Source organism: Pelobates fuscus, chromosome 4, assembly GCF_036172605.1.
Source record: "Pelobates fuscus isolate aPelFus1 chromosome 4, aPelFus1.pri, whole genome shotgun sequence".
NCBI classification, from domain to species: Eukaryota; Metazoa; Chordata; class Amphibia; order Anura; family Pelobatidae; genus Pelobates; species Pelobates fuscus.
The window spans coordinates 7,514,441-7,535,812 of NC_086320.1; the positions used below are offsets into that span (position 1 = coordinate 7,514,441).

General features: G+C 43.9%; 1 protein-coding gene across 1 annotated transcript in view; it reads right to left on the minus strand.

Annotated features, from left to right (window-relative positions):
• Positions 1 to 21,372, minus strand: part of SCRIB (scribble planar cell polarity protein) — a 195,589-nt gene that overhangs the window by 118,860 nt on the left and 55,357 nt on the right. Inside the window, exons 8-20 of the mRNA XM_063450950.1 lie at positions 21,099 to 21,243; positions 16,127 to 16,245; positions 14,447 to 14,646; positions 13,775 to 13,941; positions 13,484 to 13,611; positions 12,712 to 12,819; positions 12,055 to 12,231; positions 10,446 to 10,775; positions 9,771 to 9,833; positions 8,561 to 8,650; positions 8,241 to 8,318; positions 7,653 to 7,970; positions 2,552 to 2,632 (exon numbers count right to left, since the gene is read on the minus strand). Coding sequence (XP_063307020.1) covers positions 2,552 to 2,632; positions 7,653 to 7,970; positions 8,241 to 8,318; positions 8,561 to 8,650; positions 9,771 to 9,833; positions 10,446 to 10,775; positions 12,055 to 12,231; positions 12,712 to 12,819; positions 13,484 to 13,611; positions 13,775 to 13,941; positions 14,447 to 14,646; positions 16,127 to 16,245; positions 21,099 to 21,243 — 2,004 coding nt within the window. The remainder of the gene's footprint in view (positions 1 to 2,551; positions 2,633 to 7,652; positions 7,971 to 8,240; positions 8,319 to 8,560; positions 8,651 to 9,770; positions 9,834 to 10,445; positions 10,776 to 12,054; positions 12,232 to 12,711; positions 12,820 to 13,483; positions 13,612 to 13,774; positions 13,942 to 14,446; positions 14,647 to 16,126; positions 16,246 to 21,098; positions 21,244 to 21,372) is intronic.

The window sequence follows — 21,372 nt, forward strand, 5'->3', positions numbered from 1 at the left end:
GCTAGTAAGTCAGCACAGCGACATCCTGCTTCCGATTCTACTAAATGTATAGAGCTAGTAAGTCAGCAAGGCCCTCCCACCGCGACATCCTGCTTCCGATTCTACTAAAAGTATAGAGCTAGTAAGTCGGCAAGGCCCTCCCACAGCGACATCCTGCTTCCGATTCTACTAAATGTATAGAGCTAGTAAGTCAGTAAGGCCCTCCTACAGCGACATCCTGCTTCCAATTCTACTAAATGTATAGAGCTAGTAAGTCAGTAAGGCCCTCCTACAGCGACATCCTGCTTCCAATTCTACTAAATGTATAGAGCTAGTAAGTCAGCAAGGCCCTCCCACGGCGACATCCTGCTTCCGATTCTACTAAATGTATAGAGCTAGTAAGTCAGCAAGGCCCTCCCACCGAGACATCCTGCTTCCGATTCTACTAAATGTATAGAGCTAGTAAGTCAGCAAGGCCCTCCCACCGCGACATCCTGCTTCCGATTCTACTAAATGTATAGAGTTAGTAAGTCAGCAAGGCCCTCCCACAGCGACATCCTGCTTCCGATTCTACTAAATGTATAGAGCTAGTAAGTCAGTAAGGCCCCCCCACAGCGACATCCTGCTTCCGATTCTACTAAATGTATAGAGCTAGTAAGTCAGCAAGGCCCTCCCACGGCGACATCCTGCTTCCGATTCTACTAAATGTATAGAGCTAGTAAGTCAGCAAGGCCCCCCCCACAGCGACATCCTGCTTCCGATTCTACTAAATGTATAGAGCTAGTAAGTCAGTAAGGCCCTCCCACCGCGACATCCTGCTTCCGATTCTACTAAATGTATAGAGCTAGTAAGTCAGTAAGGCCCTCCTACAGCAGTATCTTGTTTACGCTATATTATGTGTTGAACTAGTGGGTTAGCACAGTCTACCCCAATTGGAAACTTCTGAATGAGAGTCCCTAAGAGATTTATCTAAAACATTTTTATTAATGCTGTTCCAAATGATAATCACAATAGCAAATAACGGGGTACTGCAGCATGTCACCACCACCAGAAGGCACTAGTGAGCTTTGAAAGACAGGTTGCCACAATGTTTAAACAGAAAGCGAAGTTATGAACTGTACTATATGGCCATTCCCAGTAAATTCCATTAGAACAAGTCCCAAACAGGTAACACGTATGTGCATGTTCATATGAATCTATTCCTTATTTAATGACCAGTCTATTTCTAGGAGCAGACATTTATTGGAATTAATGTTAAGTTGAAAGCGGATTGGACTGTTCTCATTGTCAAGGTCAGGGCAGAGAGCAGACAGAAGTCAGCACTGACAAGGCAGTATCCAATCTTACCATGTGCTGCTGCCACAGTAACCTATACCACCCCAGCACCCACCAGCAGAGGGAGCCAGATCAGGGAGAGGAATCATAAAAGCAGAGACAGACTGGGTAAAGTGCAGGATGAGGTTTATTAGTGTGAGTGGGATGGAGAAGACGACATGGGAAAAGTTGACAGATGCTCAGAGAAGAAGACAAATTGTTAGGAGGCAGACATCATTTATAATCAATGTTACATCTTCAGGAGGGCCTATTAGAGGCAGTGAAATCGCAGCTCTACTTCACTAAATGACTTGGGGTGGAAATCTTTACCCACAACGTAACTGATCTATTCACTAAACCACAAATCAGAAGGAAGAGAGACTCACATTCTAGACTTCGGGACAGGAATCGCCAGGAACCTTATTGTATCTGGAGATCTAACCTCCGCTGTGCGTTCACACAATATTTCATTTAAATGGAATCACTTTGCCCTCTCACCTGTTTGTACCAAGGGCTACTCTAAGCACCATGATCATATCAGTGATTTGAAGTGGTTATGGTACCTGGAGTCTGTATGTGCGTTTCGCTTTTAAATACTGCACATACAGAGTTTAACCCTTTTGCTGCTGGAAAGGTAACTCCACTTCTGGCAGCGTCATTGGTGCGTTAGCCAGTCCAACACGATTTCCGGCTTGCTAATGTCAATCTGGTGCTAATTTCCACTAATTTATTGACCGGGACTGGTCCGCTAACACTCTTAACCAATGAAAGGTGTCTGGTTCGGAATCCGGCTTCTGTAGCTCTGCAGACGGTGTAGACACATCGAGAAGCAAGGACATTTGGAACCCAGCATGGACTGAGGTAAGATGGCAAACTGGTACGAAGGCGGAGTAACCCTTTAATTTCACTAATGGGACACATAGTGCTATTTTCAGACACAAAATATAAGGACATTTTAGTGGCCAAGTATTTATTCTAAACAGATCCAGACATGTCAGCCTGGGGTTGACGAGACAGATACAAACACTTGCCATGTTGGGGACACTTTGTGGATTAAATAAAAGATGACTAATTTGTGGTGTTGCAGGGCATATTACTTTAATTATAGTTTAGGTGTAGGGCAGGGACAGTGGACTCCAAGTACTGCTTTGGAATATTGGATTTCCATAATGAACACTTGACACAGTGGATTTGTTATACAAATATTTTTTTTTGGTCTCCAAGGACCTGAGAGTGAATAGCACTAGCCAATACTTACAGATATGACTCTGTCTCCTACTCTCAGCGCTCCGTCCCGGTGAGCAGCTCCCCCTTCTGCTATCCGAGAGATGAAGATTGCCTAGTATTGTAGAGGAGACAGAGAAATTAGGAGAACATGTAAGTGTAGGACATATAGAGTGAGGAGGCACAAAGCACGCTAACCATGAACCATAACCCCGGAACACTTTGTGCAGGTTTGGTTCTGATACCACCAAGTCTGGGAAGGAAGTGAGGGAAACGACAAGGCACGAGGTAAGAAAGAGGTACAGAAGGCAAAGATGATAAAAGGAAAGGTCAAGTAAAAAGAAGAGAAAGGAAGGTTAAAGGCAGGTGAGAGAGGACACTCTGGATCCTAATGAAAGCAAATAGAAGGGTTTAATGAGGCGGTAGGAAAACCCTGATTAACCCCAGGACAAGGAAGCCTGTAGGAGGGTTTGTAAAGTCTGTGGGGAGGTAGGAAAAAGCCGAGAGGGGAAAAATGAAGAACGCAGGAGGAGGTAGAGGCATGGATAGTTTCCCTGACAGAGGGGAGGAAGAGGCCGACGGTGGGGGCAGGAAGATGCGCACAGTGGGGCAGTGAATGCTATAGGAGGGGCAGGAAGATGCACACAGTGGGGCAGTGAATGCTATAGGAGGGGCAGGAAGATGCACACAGTGGGGCAGTGAATGCTATAGGAGGGGCAGGAAGATGCACACAGTGGGGCAGTGAATGCTATAGGAGGGGCAAGAAGATGCACACAGTGGGGCAGTGAATGCTATAGGAGGGGCAGGAAGATGCACACAGTGGGGCAGTGAATGCTATAGGAGGGGCAGGAAGATGCACACAGTGGGGCAGTGAATGCTATAGGAGGGGCAGGAAGATGCACACAGTGGGGCAGTGAATGCTATAGGAGGGGCAGGAAGATGCACACAGTGGGGCAGTGAATGCTATAGGAGGGGCAGGAAGATGCACACAGTGGGGCAGTGAATGCTATAGGATGGGCAGGAAGATGCACACAGTGGGGGCAGTGAATGCTATAGGATGGGCAGGAAGATGCACACAGTGGGGGCAGTGAATGCTATAGGATGGGCAGGAAGATGCACACAGTGGGGCAGTGAATGCTATAGGATGGGCAGGAAGATGCACACAGTGGGGCAGTGAACGCTATAGGAGGGCAGGAAGATGTTTACAGTGGTGCAGTGAACGCTATAGGAGGGGCAGGAAGACACAGAGTTGGGCACAGGAGCTGCAAAAAGCCAAAGAGGCTGACAGCTGGGTGTGAAAAATCAGAAAGTACAGAGCATGACAGTAATAATTTCAGCAAAGCAGTAGTAATATCAGAATGGCATAAATAAGACAACAATTATGGAAGAATACAAGTTTAGCCACCAGAAAGAAACAGAAATAGGCCAGACTGGTAGGAAATTGACTCGCACATTGTACATTATATTCCACCAGCTAAATAAAAAGAAACTTCCTTCTACTAAAAAAAAATTACATAATTAATGTAATTTCTAATTTCTGTGATCCAGGTATGGAAACCTTTCTATATATATTATTAAATTATAAAATGAGGAACAGCAGATGTGCAATAAACTGTTTCCCTATAGAAGCAGACACGATACTCCATACAAAACATACAGATAGCTCCTCTGAGACAGCTCACCGGACCGAGGGTCCCACTCAGACTGAATGGAGCCTCCGTCAGCTGCTTCCCAAAATATCACGTATATCCCTGGTATAAGGGCGGCACAGGGGGTCAGATAACCGCTATTTCCAGCCCGCACCTTTTCTCTGCCAGTTACATCACGTTCTACTTCTTCTAAAGCCACAAGACAGGCGACAAATAGCATAGGGAAGAAACATTTACATTACATTACACACAGAGAATCCCATGCTCGGGTGGCTAACATCACAATGCCAAACACAAAAACAGCAACAAAGAAATCCTTGGCCAAAATAAATATTAGAAATTGCAATAGAATGATATGTCTTACAAACAGATCCTGTTCTGGTGAAGTGGGTTTTGAGTCCCATTTCACACATCAACCATCCTACAAAGATACCACCACCCTGGTACTGAACACAAGATGTAAATAATTCAAAAACATCACTATAAAATTACATTGCATCCACATGCCAACACAGCTGGGGGCAAAATATAAATAAATAAAAATGTAAAAATTAAGTTAAATGCAGGAGTAATTGTAAATAAACAGAACACGAGTCACATTGAATTGCCCTACACAGAGAGCCCTGATTGGGCTAACGGTGACCGACCCTAAACCAGCCAAACCAGAGGTGATTATACTTCTATCTACGGAGTATTGCAGAATGCAATTATAACATACTTAAAATACAAGCTCTCTTCCTCAGGAGTGAAGCAATACGATAACCCTTGTTTCATTGCTATAACTCCTATAGACTGTAAGCTAGTTTGAGCTAGTTTGAGGGTCCTCTTCATCCTATTCTTCCCGTACTTTTCTCATTTATTGTGAAATATCCCCCTCTGATAATAGTGTAAAGTGCTACAGAATTTGTTGGCGCTGCAAATAATGGAAAGGCGGAGCCTGGAGTTGTGGGAGGGGTTACCTGGCCTATAAATTTACAGGCCACCCTTACCACTGGGCCGAGACCTCCTGGTTCAGCCCACCCACCACTCCCTTTAGTAAGCATTCACTTAGTGCGACCTCTTTAACCCTTTAGTGACCAGAGCCTTTTTCAATTTTCTTACCGTTAAGGACCAGGGCTGTTTTTACATTTCTGCTGTGTTTGTGTTTAGCTGTAATTTTCCTCTTACTCATTTACTGTACCCACACATATTATAAATCGTTTTCTCGCCATTAAATGGTCTTTCTAAAGATACCATTATTTTCATCATATAATATGATTTACTATAAAACAAAATATAAAATAGGATGAATTTTTTTTTTGTAAAACAAAACACTTTTTCTAACTTTGACCCCCAAAATCTGTTGCGCATCTGCAACCGCCAAGAAACACCCGTGCTAAACAGTTTCTAAATGTTGCCCTGAGTTTAGAAATGCCCAATGTTAACATGTTCTTAGCTTCTTTTTTGGGAAAGTTATAGGGTACAATAAAGTACAAGTAGAAAATTGCTGAATCAAAATATATATTTTTAAAATGTATCAATAGTGACATTGTTACACTGTAATCGGCCATAAATCTCTGAATCACACCTCACATGTACATATATATTTTTTTAAAGTAGACATCCCAGGGTATACAGAATGGGGTATGTCCAGTCTTTTTTAGTAACCACTTAGTCACAAACACTGGCCAAATAGGTCTGGAGACCTTCTCCCCCTCCCCCCATCTATCTCCCAAAAAAACACCTCTGGATATGACGCTGAGCATGAGCACTCAACTTCTTTGGTTGACCATGGCGAGGCCTGTTCTGAGTGGAACCTGTCCTGTGAACCCGCTGTATGGTCTTGCCCACCGTGATGCAGCTCAGTTTCAGGGTTCAGGATCCTCAGAGAGTTATTTGCCATGTTGAACTTCCAGTGACCAGCATGAGAGAGTGTGAGAGGGATAACACCAAATTTAACACACCTACTTCCCATTCACACCTGAGACCTTGTAACGCTAACGAGTCACATGACACCGGGGAGGGAAAATGGCTAATTGGGCCCAATTTGGACATATCCCCTTTGGGCTGTGCTCACTTTTGTTGCCAACGGTTTAGACATTAATGGTTGTGTATGGGGTTACTTTGAGGGGACAGCACACTTACACTGTTATACAGGCTGTACACTTACTACTTTACATTGTAGCCGAGTGTCATTTCTTCAGGGTTGTCACATAAAAAGATATAATAAAATATTTACAAACATGTGAGGGGTGTACTCAACAACCAAGCTGTTGTGATTGAAAACCCCTTCCATCTGAAGTCTATGGATAGTTAATACAATGTTAAACAAAAATCTGCAAATTTGCAGTGATGTTACTACCGCAAAGGATTCTGGGTGGCCATATGCAAATTAGTTTAACAAAGAATCACATGTTTGCCTCATTCCATTTTAAACATGGATTCCTTTGAGTCTGTGTTTGCTGTATACAACTGCTTTGAAACACAACTTGGGAAAAGATGCAAAACCAGTGAACCACTCAGGGTCAGCTGTTACATTGTTAATGCAACTCATCAGCATGAGGTTGGTAACTGGAGGCACTTGCAAAGCAACAACCAAAACTGTTATATCACCCATATTCTATAATCTTTCTACCTACACATATGCCGGAGTCTGTATCAGCCAATCAGGGGAGAGGCGATATTTCTACCTATACCGGAGTCTGTATCAGCCAGTCAGGGGAGAGGCGATATTTCTACCTATACATATACCGGAGTCTGTATCAGCCAGTCAGTGGAGAGGCGATATTTCTACCTATACATATACCGGAGTCTGTATCAGCCAATCAGTGGAGAGTCGATATTTCTACCTATACATATACCGGAGTCTGTATCAGCCAGTCAGGGGAGAGGCGATATTTCTACCTATACATATACCGGAGTCTGTATCAGCCAATCAGGGGAGAGGCGATATTTCTACCTATACATATACCGGAGTCTGTATCAGCCAGTCAGGGGAGGGGCGATATTTCTACCTACACATATGCCGGAGTCTGTATCAGCCAATCAGGGGAGAGGCGATATTTCTACCTATACCGGAGTCTGTATCAGCCAGTCAGGGGAGAGGCGATATTTCTACCTATACATATACCGGAGTCTGTATCAGCCAGTCAGGGGAGAGGCGATATTTCTACCTATACCGGAGTCTGTATCAGCCAGTCAGGGGAGAGGCGATATTTCTACCTATACATATACCGGAGTCTGTATCAGCCAGTCAGTGGAGAGGCGATATTTCTACCTATACATATACCGGAGTCTGTATCAGCCAATCAGGGGAGGGGCGATATTTCTACCTATACATAAACCGGAGTCTGTATCAGCCAATCAGGGGAGAGGCGATATTTCTACCTATACATATACCGGAGTCTGTATCAGCCAATTTATATAGTTTTCACTCTCAGAGTACACAAGCATACATTCATTTTAAAGCAGTACTCACTAGCACTCAGAGCCACATGAAACACTTACAGTGTCCCCAGAGCGGTAAGGGGTGCTACCAACACCCCCCGCGATGCTGAATCCCAGCCCTTTGTCATTGCGCATTAAGCAGGTGGATATCCGCTGGTTAGCACTAAGGGGAGATAGCACGTCCTCAGGAAATGGAATGACAATGTGTTTCTCACGCGGGTTGTAATCATCTTCTGGGCGCAGCGGTGTAACAGTAATGGGGTTTTCTGGCTCTACCATCCTCTCACGGAGCACAGTCATGGAGACTGCAGTGCCTGAACTGCGCAGGGCCTCCACTGCAGTGTGATGCTCCGCATTATGCAAATCCACGCCATTTACCTGGGAAAATCAGACAACATTAACCACATACCCAAACCGGACCCATTCCTTGTAAAATCCGGAATATACCATCTACAATAAGCAATTATTCACAGCACATGCTGACTTGATGCCTGTACCAAACCCTGAAAGTCTGAGCCCAATATAGCCAATGCCAAATGTCTTACCCCCACACCCACATTTCATTTCCTCCAACCAATTCAACCCTGTTCCCAGGCAGCTTAAATTGTTCTGACAAATGACTTTAGGCACATTAATGATTTGACTCACCTCCAAGAGTTTGTCTCCCACTCGCACCCCAGCACGAGCAGCAGGGCCCTCCTCGGCCACGCGAGATATGAAGATACCCTACAAAGCAGAAGCAATTTAACAGGAAAAATCCATTTTAATGTCACAAATAAAATCTAAACTGAATTTAATTATTCTACCTCCAAAGTAATAAATCAGCAGTAAGACAGCCAGCATTATGCCAAGCCATGATTCTAGTTAACTTCTAACACAAAGTGAATGTAACAAGAAGGTCATTGGGCGAGAGGGAATCCATCACTTCGGACCGACCTGCGGTGATTAAAGAGCCGCTTTTTATTTACCTCATCATCACCCTTGTAGGGAGTTGACCCTTTGCCCCCTGCGATGCTGATCCCCAGACCCCCGGTCTGACGTAGGATGGTGAGGGTGAGCTGAAAGCAGAAGGTGAATCTTATATTATTTTACTTTATTGCAAAGACTATGGGTGCAGGTTGTCCCCCGTTTTGGGGGTCTCTCTGGTACCTAAAGCCACCTTCGTGGCTGCCAACATAAGGAGGCTTGAAGTCCTCGATATCTAAAGGTAATGTTTGTGCAGGTTGTCAAGAACCGTCAAAGCATATCCTACATATTCTTGGATACAAATAGAGCACACTATGGGATACACAGAGCACACTATCCTGCATTGTATGGGATACACATAGAGCACACTATGGGATACACAGAGCATCCTGCATTGTATGGGATACACATAGAGCACACTATCCTGCATATTATGGGATACACAGAGCACGCTATCCTGCATTGTATGGGATACACAGAGCACGCTATCCTGCATTGTATGGGATACACAGAGCACGCTATCCTGCATTGTATGGGATACACATAGGGCACACTAACCTGAATATTATGGGATACACATAGGGCACACTATCCTGCATATTCTGGGATACAAATAGAGCACGCTATCCTGAATATTATGGGATACGCATAGAGCACACTATCCTGAATATTATGGGATACGCATAGAGCACACTATCCTGAATATTATGGGATACGCATAGAGCACACTATCCTGAATATTATGGGATACGCATAGAGCACACTATCCTGAATATTATGGGATACGCATAGAGCACACTATCCTGAATATTATGGGATACGCATAGAGCACACTATCCTGAATATTATGGGATACGCATAGAGCACACTATCCTGAATATTATGGGATACACAGAGCACACTATCCTGAATATTATGGGATACACAGAGCACAATATCCTGAATATTATGGGATACACAGAGCACACAATCCTGAATATTATGGGATACACAGAGCACACTATCCTGAATATTATGGGATACACAGAGCACACTATCCTGAAAATTATGGGATACACAGAGCATAGTATCCTGCATGTACTGTGAGATAAAGACAGCCATGAAATAAACCCATCCACCAAGTAGCGTGGAGCCGATTGTGATTTCAGGGAAGGGAAGCGCAGACAGAGGCAGGCAGAGAAGGGGGAGAGGGCATCAAGCTGCGGTACACACCTCTTCCTCCTCTATCCGAGCAGGCTCAATCAGAAGATTATTCACGTGATCAAACGACACACCCTGTTAGAATTGAAATTTGGCAGAAAGAAAGAGACAAGAAGAAAGAAGAAGACAGAGAGAGAGAGAGAGAGAGAGAGAAAGAGAGAGAGAGACAGGCATGCGTATTAGTGGAGCCAGGAAAAAAAATTTAAATATAAAAAATAAAATAAAAATCCCAACACCAAGACCTACCTTGAGAGCAGTCTGCTAAATAGAACACAGCAGGCCATGGCTTCCAAAAAAAGCCAGCAACAGTGATATGTTCTGAACCCCAGCAATGGATTAGAGCAGCAACGCAGACAAAGTGCTCAGCCAATGAAACACTGTATAAGAATATGGTCTCTAAACTGACTGTAGAATGTAGTTGACTGGGGCAGAAGGGCCGAGGGGAAGATCCAAGGAAAACGTGGGGGAGGGACTATGGGGAACGAGAAAATCGTTGGAGGGCAGAGGGGGTGAGTGAAAATGATGGTTGACATCAAGTAGCAGAACAAGCCAGCAAGAGCTCACAAACTTTAAAGGATGTGACGTGGGGCAGAGAGATACTGGAAGAGGTCCAACAGGAAGAATAGAATTCCAACTAATACTAGAAGAATATAAATCAATGCAAGAAGTGCGATGGACATATTGTACCTTTACATTTTGCTGGGAGTTGAGCCTTTCCTCTCTGGTCTCCTCAGACTCCCAATCTTTGTCCCGCACATCCAAATCATCATGGTCTTCAAGAGGCTGTGAGTAGCTCTCTCCCTCCTCCGACAGCCCCCCTGTGCCATGTCCCTGAAGTAGGGCTACCACAGCTTCAGTATTGGGGAGCTTGGTGATCTTGGAGTGCTTCTTGTAATGTGGGGTGTCCTTACGTATCAGGCGCTTTTTCTCCAGGGACCTCCGATCTTCTTCATCTTCATCATAATCTTCCTCATCACTTCGATGAACCAGAGTCTCCTCAGCAAACCGCACGGATGGCTGCAGTGGAAAAGAGGTTTCAGCGGGTATCATGGATAGGGAATTGACAAGGAGTAAACATTTCACATGAGATGTCGGAGGCAGATCCTGTGGCCCCTCTGTTCACTGATAAAAGAATCTTATGTTCAGCCCATTAATAGAGTTGTAAACTCTTAATCCCCCACAACACTGTTTGAGTGCGTCACTGTTGACAGGACAATTCCCTACCCACACACTGTCCTCTGCCTTCAGAGGTAAACTGACAACCTCCAGGTTCCGGTCACACTGGATGCTCACAGAGATTTCTGAGTAATGTTTGGACCCTTTGGAAGTCTTGTAATGCGTGGCATGATACAATAAAATAATACTTTAATAAGAGACCAGGCAGTCTTAGAAGTGGCTGAATTATGCAATTAAAGGACATGGGGAGTTTCTGGATGCAGTGATGCAAAATTGTTATGGTGCCTAGAGTGACACTTTAAATATGTTCTTGGATTTGAGACACCCTTAAAATAAGATATTTATAGCACCAAATGACTTACGGGATATATAGGAAGTCACCCCAGAAAATGCATTCATTAAATGAGCACTACAGGGTCAGGAACACAAACATATATTTCTGACCCTATCGTGTTAAAACCACCATCTAGCCCCGCTGGCCCTCTCTTGCCTCCCTACATATAGTAAAAATCTTACTTGTATTCAAGCCTGCAGCTGCTGACTCTGCCCCTGTCTGCCTCCGACCAGCAAGCTGTCTGCTGACATCATCAGAAATCTTGTTCTGAGCCAATCACAATGCTTCCCCATAGAATTGGCTGAGACTGAAGGAGGCAGATCGGGGCAGAGCCAGCACAAGTCAGACACTGAATGTTGTGATGCACACTAGGGAAGACAGCTTAAGGAAGCAGTTCTTGCAGCCATCTGAGGAGTGGCCAGTGAAGTTATCACTAGGCTGTAATGTAAACACTGCATTTTCTCTGAAAAGACTGTGTGTACAGCAAAAAGCCTGACGGTAATGATTCTACTCACCCGAACAAATTCAATAAGCTGTAGTTGTTCTGGTGACTATAGTGTCCCTTTAATGTAAGATGGTAGCTAACAAAAAACAGCTGGTACTGGTGCCCTTGTGCGTCCGAGCCAGACTTGATTGACATGTGCACATATGATTTTATATCGGGAAAATATTTCAACACAAAAGGCTAAAAAATCATGTATATCTAATCCTAGTATATTCAACCAGTGCGACAACATCATTAAGCATCAAAATGGCTGTCATGCTTGGTTTTCAATAAGCACTGACCTCATCATATTCCACCTCCATGTCATCTGCTGCCACCTCCTGGTCATCCTGTGCAATTTGGCTTTCTACTCTCTCCACCTCTGTGTTCTGCTGCTCCTCCTGGTATCCAGCAGACACCGTGCTACCGCTGCGCTGAGAGTCAGCACTCTGGCTGGAAAGGCCACTGAGACGTTTATCCTAGAGACAGTACAGGTAGGATTGGGACATACCTGTCACAAAGACTGCATAGCAGAACCCTGGATACAAAAAGCTATAGCAAGGACGGGTCCGGGTCCGGGGAGAGACGGGAAGGGAAGGTCCGGGGAGAGACGGGAAGGGAAGGTCCGGGGAGAGACGGGAAGGGAAGGTCCGGGGAGAGACGGGAAGGGAAGGTCCGGGGAGAGACGGGAAGGGAAGGTCCGGGGAGAGACTGGAAGGGAAGGTCCGGGGAGAGACGGGAAGGGAAGGTCCGGGGAGAGACGGGAAGGGAAGGTCCGGGGAGAGACGGGAAGGGAAGGTCCGGGGAGAGACGGGAAGGGAAGGTCCGGGGAGAGACGGGAAGGGAAGGTCCGGGGAGAGACGGGAAGGGAAGGTCCGGGGAGGCCTGGATCGTGGCTTATCACAGTAGGTGGAGGGGAATCACTCGCTTAAGCGTCCTGTTGTATGTGGAGAACTTACTTCATCACTAGGAGATGGTGCATCAGGTTTTGATGAGAAGCCACAGTTCAATCGCTTCTGCATACCCTTTAATTCACTAGGATGGGGGGTAGCCCTCCGCTGTAGACCCTGAGAAGTCAAGAGGTTTGTCGATTAGATATAATCAATAGTCACTGTAGATGTAGATAAGGCACCCACTTGTTCTGGTGATGGAGGTAAGGGATCCTGCCCCAGAGACCCAGCATAAAAAAAAAAAAAAAAAAAATCGTATTGCTCCGCACTCAGGGTTCATAGATGTATTTTATTAAACCATGCCAAAAGTGGACCTGGCAACGTTTTGTTACTGCAGTACGTCTATCTAGGCTGGGTGCAAACACCACTTAACAAGCATTCCGTGTAACGAAACTAGTGAAGGCAACTCCCAAGCGACATACATTTTTAAAGTGATAATGACAAACTGTGATCTGCATATATAATCACATAGGGAGCAACTTGATAATGGATTTCAGTAGCTATAACAGACTTCTAAAAATATTTCCCTATCCTACACAGACCGTTTCAAACTCCTCTAATACACACTATTTCCAAATAGACACTCCTAACAAAAACAAAAAACACTGCCCGAGCTCACTGCGGAGTCACGTCTCAGAAGATGCTACTATTCAAACATGACTGCAAAACAAATGTATGATTCTTTGTTTTTAAACAAACATGGTTCCATTTCATCTCTAGAAGTTTGTAAAATGCTCACAATATATTTTAATTTGTGAAAATGAATAAAAGAGAGCTTTACCCTCCTCTCTGCTGCAGCCTCATCGTCCTCATCTTCTGGTTTCATTTCATCCTGAAACTGGATGACGCTGATCCGGTTAAGGTTTCCATCAGTCCAACTATCATCTGCACTCTCCTGAAGAGAAGTCTCTAAACGTGACACACAGAATAAAGCAATGTGAAAATCGAGGGACCATGCTGATCCTTGATTTGTCTCCCATGGAGGTAGATATTTGAATGACAGGCAGATAAAGGAGTGGGATGGGGTGAACTAGAGGACATACTAATGACAGTTACAGGAACCTTTAGTTACCAAGGTTTGGAGATGGCTGTTGAGGAAGAAGGTAGCAGGTCAGGACTTTTGATCCAGTCTTCTCATCGTCCTCGGTTTGGAATTTAAGCATGGGCTGCGACTGGTTCTCAGCTAACCATAGTGCTTTCAAATTAAGATTTGTCAATGCAAACGGAAGGTTCAAAAGTCTGAAGAAGAGATGCCAAAACAAAGAGTGCATTTTAAGCAAATACCCCCTCAAGTTTCCAAATGAGACAGTAAACCAGACAGAACAAGTAATTGGTCTGAGCACACACCAGCTTCTTATTCATGCACTTTTACTTTTACTAGAAGGAGAATATTTCTGTCTTGTTGTGAGATCTATGTAAAGCCAAAATGACCGAAACGTTGTCATGTTCTCCTTGCCTCAATAAAACTGCACGAATAAGAAGCTGTTCTGTATAAGAGTTGGAGAGTTTGCCGTTTCCGTTGTGAATACGCAAACTGGAACTTCTCTTGGTCTTCGGTCCCTTTCCTATACAATGATTCCCAACTATCAACAGAAATAAAAGCTACCAGCTTGCTCACTGCAAAATAAATATATTGACTTTGCCTAATATACTGAAAATAGTCAGACGTTCCATTATGATACAATGTGAAAAACTACAAATGATGTGGGGTCCACCCAGAAGGAAAGGGGGTGTCAAATTGTACCTGTTTCCTGCCACATCAAGCACGTGGAGCTCAGTAGCATTGGCAAGCTCTGGGGGAAGAAGGCTCAGCTGGTTATCGCGAAGGCCAAGCATATTAAGGCTGGTGCAGCCTCCAATTTCACTGGGCAGAGACAGCAGCCGGTTTCGGTCCACATTCAGATTGGTCAGCTTGGTGAGATTTCCTATGGACTTTGGTAAGCTCTGCAAAGGAAGGGAGAGGATGGTGGAGCAACATCTAACAAATGATTTAGACATGTTATACTGAGAGCTGGACAGCGCCATGATCTTAGGGATAGAAAAGCATCATGGGCATTGCAGTACTCTAATAGCTGGGAGTTTTAGATGGAGTCTTCTTGGAGTATTGATATGTAGTTGAAACATGGCAGGTTACTGGACAAACTCCGCCTAAGCCCCTGATTTCTAAATAAGAATTTTAAACTTGAAGCTAGAGGAAAAAAAGGCATTTGCACGTTTTTCTTAAATTAATCACCAGACCTGTTACTTTAATTTGGCTAAAAGCCATGGAAACATAACCACAAACAAACAAACTCCCCACCTTTTGAGCATACATTTTTGCCGTTCATAATTTTATCTTTTTAAATTTAGCAATAGATTAAAGATAAAAGTGCTAATTTATTTGAATCCTTATTTAATAATGTAAATGCTTTCAAGTAATACCTATGAAGATTAATATATTAAACATGCTATGTGAGGAAAAAAAATTGTTAAAGAGGACAATAGCAATTCAATATTTCATGATTATAGGGCTAGATTCTTCTTATTAAAACAATCCCCACAAAGCATTAAAAAGGTGACTACCGTATTTTTCAGCGTATAACACACTTTTTCTCCCTGAAAATAGGGGGCAAATGATGTGTGCGTGTTATACGCCGATATACCGTATTTTTCGCTCCATAAGACGCACTTTTTTCCCCCTCAAAAGTGAGAGGAAATGTCTGTGCGTCTTATGGAGCGAATGTGAAGCTTTACTTACCTGTCTTGAAGCGTGGGCCAGCTTCACAGCGCGCACCGCGGTACTGGAACTTCAATTTCAGGTTCCGGTTTCCGGCGGGACTGAAAGGAAGTGCGCACTCCGTGCACTCAGAAGACCCTCTAGTTACTGTCTGGTAGACCACCAGAGGTGGTGTTAATCCTGGCAGGTAATTATTGCAGTTTATTAAAATCTGTAATTACCACTGCAGGGTTAAGGGACCTGGGACTATGCACCCAGACCACTTCAATGAACTGGTCTGGGTGCCTAAAGTGTCCCTTTAATTACAATCACAAAATTAAATAACAGACAAAAGTAATATAAGCAGGATAAAAATGAGGTGCATTTGCAGTTTAAAGGATTATTGATAAAATGTTTTAAAGGAACACTATAGTGCCAGGAAAACACACTATAGGGTTATTAGGTCCCCCCTCCCGCTGGGCTGATGGGGTTAAAACCCCTTCAACCACTTACCTTAATCCAGCGGCGGCTTTAGCACTATGGTGCTAAACTAAAAATCAATAGGAGCAACAGGGAAAGGCTCCAAAAATGAGACAAAGAGATTCCACACGACCATAAAGTATACAAATAAAGAGCAGTGTTTTATCACACACATGGATTCACAAACCGCCACATGCACACCCAACACAGACAACAATGCACTCCCAACTTTAGTGAATAATCTGTTACCATCAGCAGGTTCTCAGTGAGGACGATTTCACTCAGGTTTTCACAGTCCCCAATAGACTCCGTAAGCTGGGTCAGGCGGTTTTGATCCACCTTCAGGATGGACAACTGTTTCAACTGACCTGATGACAACAAAGAGAAAGCCAGTAAAACATATGAGAGCAATGGAAGACCACAGCCAGCAAACGTATGAGAGCAATGGAAGACCCCAGCCAACAAACGTATGAGAGCAATGGAAGACCCCAGCCAACAAACGTATGAGAGCAATGGAAGACCCCAGCCAGCAAACGTATGAGAGCAATAGAAGACCACAGCCAGCAAACGTATGAGAGCAATGGAAGACCACAGCCAGCAAACGTATGAGAGCAATGGAAGACCACAGCCAGCAAACGTATGAGAGCAATGGAAGACCACAGCCAGCAAATGTGTGAGAGCAATGGAAGACCACAGCCAGCAAACGTATGAGAACAATGGAAGATCCCAGCCAGCAAACGTATGAGAGCAATGGAAGACCACAGCCAGCAAACGTATGAGAACAATGGAAGATCACAGCCAGCAAACGTATGAGAGCAATGGAAGACCACAGCCAGCAAATGTGTGAGAGCAATGGAAGACCACAGCCAGCAAACGTATGAGAACAATGGAAGATCCCAGCCAGCAAACGTATGAGAGCAATGGAAGACAACAGCCAGCAAACGTATGAGAACAATGGAAGATCACAGCCAGCAAACGTATGAGAGCAATGGAAGACCACAGCCAGCAAACGTATGAGAGCAATGGAAGACCCCAGCCAAGAAACGTATGAGAGCAATGGAAGACCACAGCCAGCAAACGTATGAGAACAATGGAAGACCACAGCCAGCAAACGTATGAGAACAATGGAAGACCACAGCCAGCAAACGTATGAGAACAATGGAAGACCACAGCCAGCAAATGCAATGGGAGAGCATTGGAAGACCCCAGCCAGCAAACGCAATGGGAGAGCAATGGAAGACCACACGCAACAAACGTATGAGAGCAATGGAAGACCACAGCCAGAAAACGTATGAGAACAATGGAAGACCACAGCCAGCAAATGCAATGGGAGAGCATTGGAAGACCCCAGCCAGCAAACGCAATGGGAGAGCAATGGAAGACCACACCCAACAAACGTATGAGAGCAATGGAAGACCACAGCCAGAAAACGTATGAGAACAATGGAAGACCACAGCCAGCAAATGCAATGGGAGAGCATTGGAAGACCCCAGCCAGCAAACGCAATGGGAGAGCAATGGAAGACCACACCCAACAAACGTATGAGAGCAATGGAAGACCACAGCCAGAAAACGTATGAGAACAATGGAAGACCACAGCCAGCAAATGCAATGGGAGAGCATTGGAAGACCCCAGCCAGCAAACGCAATGGGAGAGCAATGGAAGACCACAGCCAGAAAACGTATAAGAACAAGCGAATATCACAGCCAGCAAACACAATGGGAGAGCGGAGGCATAAAGAGGACAGACAATGCAGAGCATGAGAACAAGGATGGAACACAACGGAGAACACAAGGGTGATATAGGAAAGCATGCAATATACAAGAATATGGTGGGAGACAATGGAGATCATAAGCGTAATACATGGCACTGAACTTTACAATATTTGTTTAGATTGGTCAAGGAGGAAAAGGAAACCAACAGACAGACTGATCACTTTTCTTGTTACTATTTCCAGTCTTAAAGTAAAATCCATTTAATGCATGATACAGACAGTATAAGTTACCTTTTAAAGTTCCTTACCTTGGTGCAAATTCCCAGATATTGCCTCCCAAGCCTAATGAATATGAAACATGTATTCATAATGCTATGGTGTCCTGTAGCTGTTTAGGTGTCTATCCCACTCCAAGTGAATGAAAAGGCTAGATTTCTTTACCTTTCTGCATTGCCATGCTGCAGCCTTAGCTGACACAGATCAGTAATCTTTATGATCTTAGCCAATCCAATGGTTCCCATAGGTTCTGTAGGACCCGCATTGGACTGAAACTCTGCTCTCAATGCAGAAGCTCCTCTTTTACAAATAAGTCAATGGGACTTGATGGAATATACCCAAAGTAATTAAAAGAGCTTTGTGGTGTACTAGCAAAACCATTAAAGGGACACTATAGTCACCAGAACAACTACAGCTTATTGAATTTGTTCTGGTGAGTAGAATCATTACCTTCAGGCTTTTTGCTGTAAGCACTGTCTTTTCAGAGACAATGCAGTGTTTACATTACAGCCTAGTGATAACTTCACTGGCCACTCCTCAGATGGCTGTTGGAGATCCTTCCTGGGTCATGGCTGCCTAAAATGCATCCAAACATTCAGTGTCTCCTCCCTCTGCATGCAGACACTGAACTTTCCTCATAGAGATTCATTGATTCAATTCATCTCTATGAGGAGATGCTGATTGGCCAGGGCTGTGTTTGAATCACGCTGGCTCTGCCCCGATCTGCCTCTTTGTCAGTCTCAGCCAATCCTATGGGGAAGCACTGTGATTGGTTCAGGATACCACTTCTGATTATGTCGGCAGACTGCTGTTTTTTTTTTTTTTTTAGGCAAACATCATGCAGATCTACAGCTTCAGCCTTGAATACAGTAAGATGTTGCTATATTTAGAGAGTCATGAGGGGCCCAGATGATGGTTTTAATACTATAGGGTCAGGAATACAAGTTTGTGTTCCTGACCCTATAGTGATCCTTTAACATAATTATTTAACCAATCATTGTTAACAGGAGTAGTCCCAGAAGATTGGAAGTTAGCGAATGTTGTGCCCATTCACAAGAAAGGTAGTAGGGAGGAGTCGGGCAACAATAGGCCAGTAAGCCTTACTTCAGTAGTGGGGAAAGTGATGGAAACCATGTTAAAGGATAGGATTGTTGAACATCTAAAATCACATGGATTTCAAGATCAGAGACAACATGGGTTTACTCCAGGGAGATCATGCCAAACGAATCTTATTGATTTTTTTGATTGGGTAACTAAAATAATAGATCAGGGTGGTGCAGTAGACATTGCTTACCTCGATTTCAGTAAGGCTTTTGACACTGTTGCACATAGAAGGCTAATCAATAAACTGCAATCTTTAAGTTTGGATTCCAATATTGTTGAATGGGTAAGGCAGTGGCTGAGTGACAGGCAACAGAGGGTTGTAGTCAATGGAGTATATTCGAAGCTTGGGCTTGTCACCAGTGGAGTACCTCAAGGATCTGTACTTGGACCCATTCTCTTTAATATTTTTATTAGTGATATTGCAGAAGGTCTTGATGGTATGGTATGTCTTTTTGCTGATGATACTAAGATATGTAACAGGGTTGATGTTCCAGGAGGGATAAACCAAATGGCAAATAATTTAGGTAAACTAGAAAAATGGTCATAGTTGTGGCAACTGACATTTAATGTGGATAAGTGCAAGATAATTCATCTTGGACGTAAAAACCCAAGGGCAGAGTACAGAATATTTGATAGAGTCCTAACCTCAACATCGGAGGAAAGGGATTTAGGGGTAATTATTTCTGATGACTTAAAGGTAGGCAGACAATGCAATAGAGCAGCAGGAAATGCTAGCAGAATGCTTGGTTGTATAGGGAGAGGTATTAGCAGTAGAAAGAGGGAAGTGCTCATGCCATTGTACAGAACACTGGTGAGACCTCACTTGGAGTATTGTACACAGTACTGGAGACCCTATCTCCAGAAGGATATTGATACCTTAGAGAGAGTTCAGAGAAGGGCTACTAAACTGGTTCATGGATTGCAGGATAAAACTTACCAGGAAAGGTTAAAGGATCTTAACATGTATAGCTTGGAGGAAAGACGAGACAGGGGGGATATGATAGAAACATTTAAATACATAAAAGGAATCAACACAGTAAAGGAGGAGACTGTATTTAAAAGAAGAAAAACTACCACAACAAGAGGACATAGTCTTAAATTAGAGGGACAAAGGTTTAAAAATAATATCAGGAAGTATTACTTTACTGAGAGGGTAGTGGATGCATGGAATAGTCTTCCAGCTGAAGTGGTAGAGGTTAACACAGTAAAGGAGTTTAAGCATGCGTGGGATAGGCATAAGGCTATCCTAACCATAAGGTAAGGCCTGGGACTAATGAATTTTAAAAATTGGGCAGACTAGATGGGCCGAATGGTTCTTATCTGCCGTGACATTCTATGTTTCTACGGTAGCATGGCCAATCTAAACGATTAGACCCAGCGATTAACCCAGCGCTTCAAGGGGTAAAATGTGGATAAGACACTAGCTGTTTAACTCTTATCCTACACAGAGATACCTTGTATATGTGTTTTTTTAACCGATAAAATCAGACAGTAAATAGGAGCTGACTAGCAGAATTTAAAGCTTGAAGAAAAAAAAAATGGTGCTGGTGGTTTGGTATCCCTCTAACAGCAGCATTTTAGAAGTCTTGCCTCTTCTGCATATTAGATACATAGAATGTGATGGCAGATAAGAACCATTCGGCCCATCTAGTCTGCCCAATTTTCTAAATACTTTCATTAGTCCCTGGCCTTATCTTATAGTTTAAACTCCTTTACTATGTTAACCTCTACCACTTTCTCATTCCCATCACAAGGTTTTAACCCAATTTATTCCTGCTTGCATTCATAAACACTCCTAGCACTCAATTCCTGAAAGCCTCCCCTTTCCAAAAGGCCTTCACCGACCCTCCATGTGTCATTGCCATTTTAATCCTTATTCAACTGACCTAATGAACTTTCCTCTTACCGAGTACACATGGCCATCGATCTAGCGACATTCTATACTTTGGTAAATTACAGAATGTCTTGCATGCTTTGTGTATTCTGTTCCTGAATTATCAGTTACTTTGTATTACAAACCTGTGTAAAGCATCCAGAAATATGTAAAATATATTGAGAAAATAGATTATCTAATGGCAGTTAATGCTGGGGAAAGCACCACTTTTATGTGATAGGGGACACACTGACCGATTCCTGGTGGGAGGGAGGACAGCAGGTTTTGAGATAGCAGCAGGTCTGTGAGGGACACCAGGCCACTGATTTCCATTGGTAGGTGTTCTAGTTTATTCTCTGATACATCCAGACACACCAAACGGCGGAGGTTTCCCAGCTCCTGCAAGACACAGCATCTCTATTAATACAGAGATGAAGGCCTGGAAAAAAGAAAATATCCACGGGACTGTGCCACCACCCCCCCCCCCCCAGAGAGGAGGGCCCACGGGGATGTGCCACCCCCCCAGAT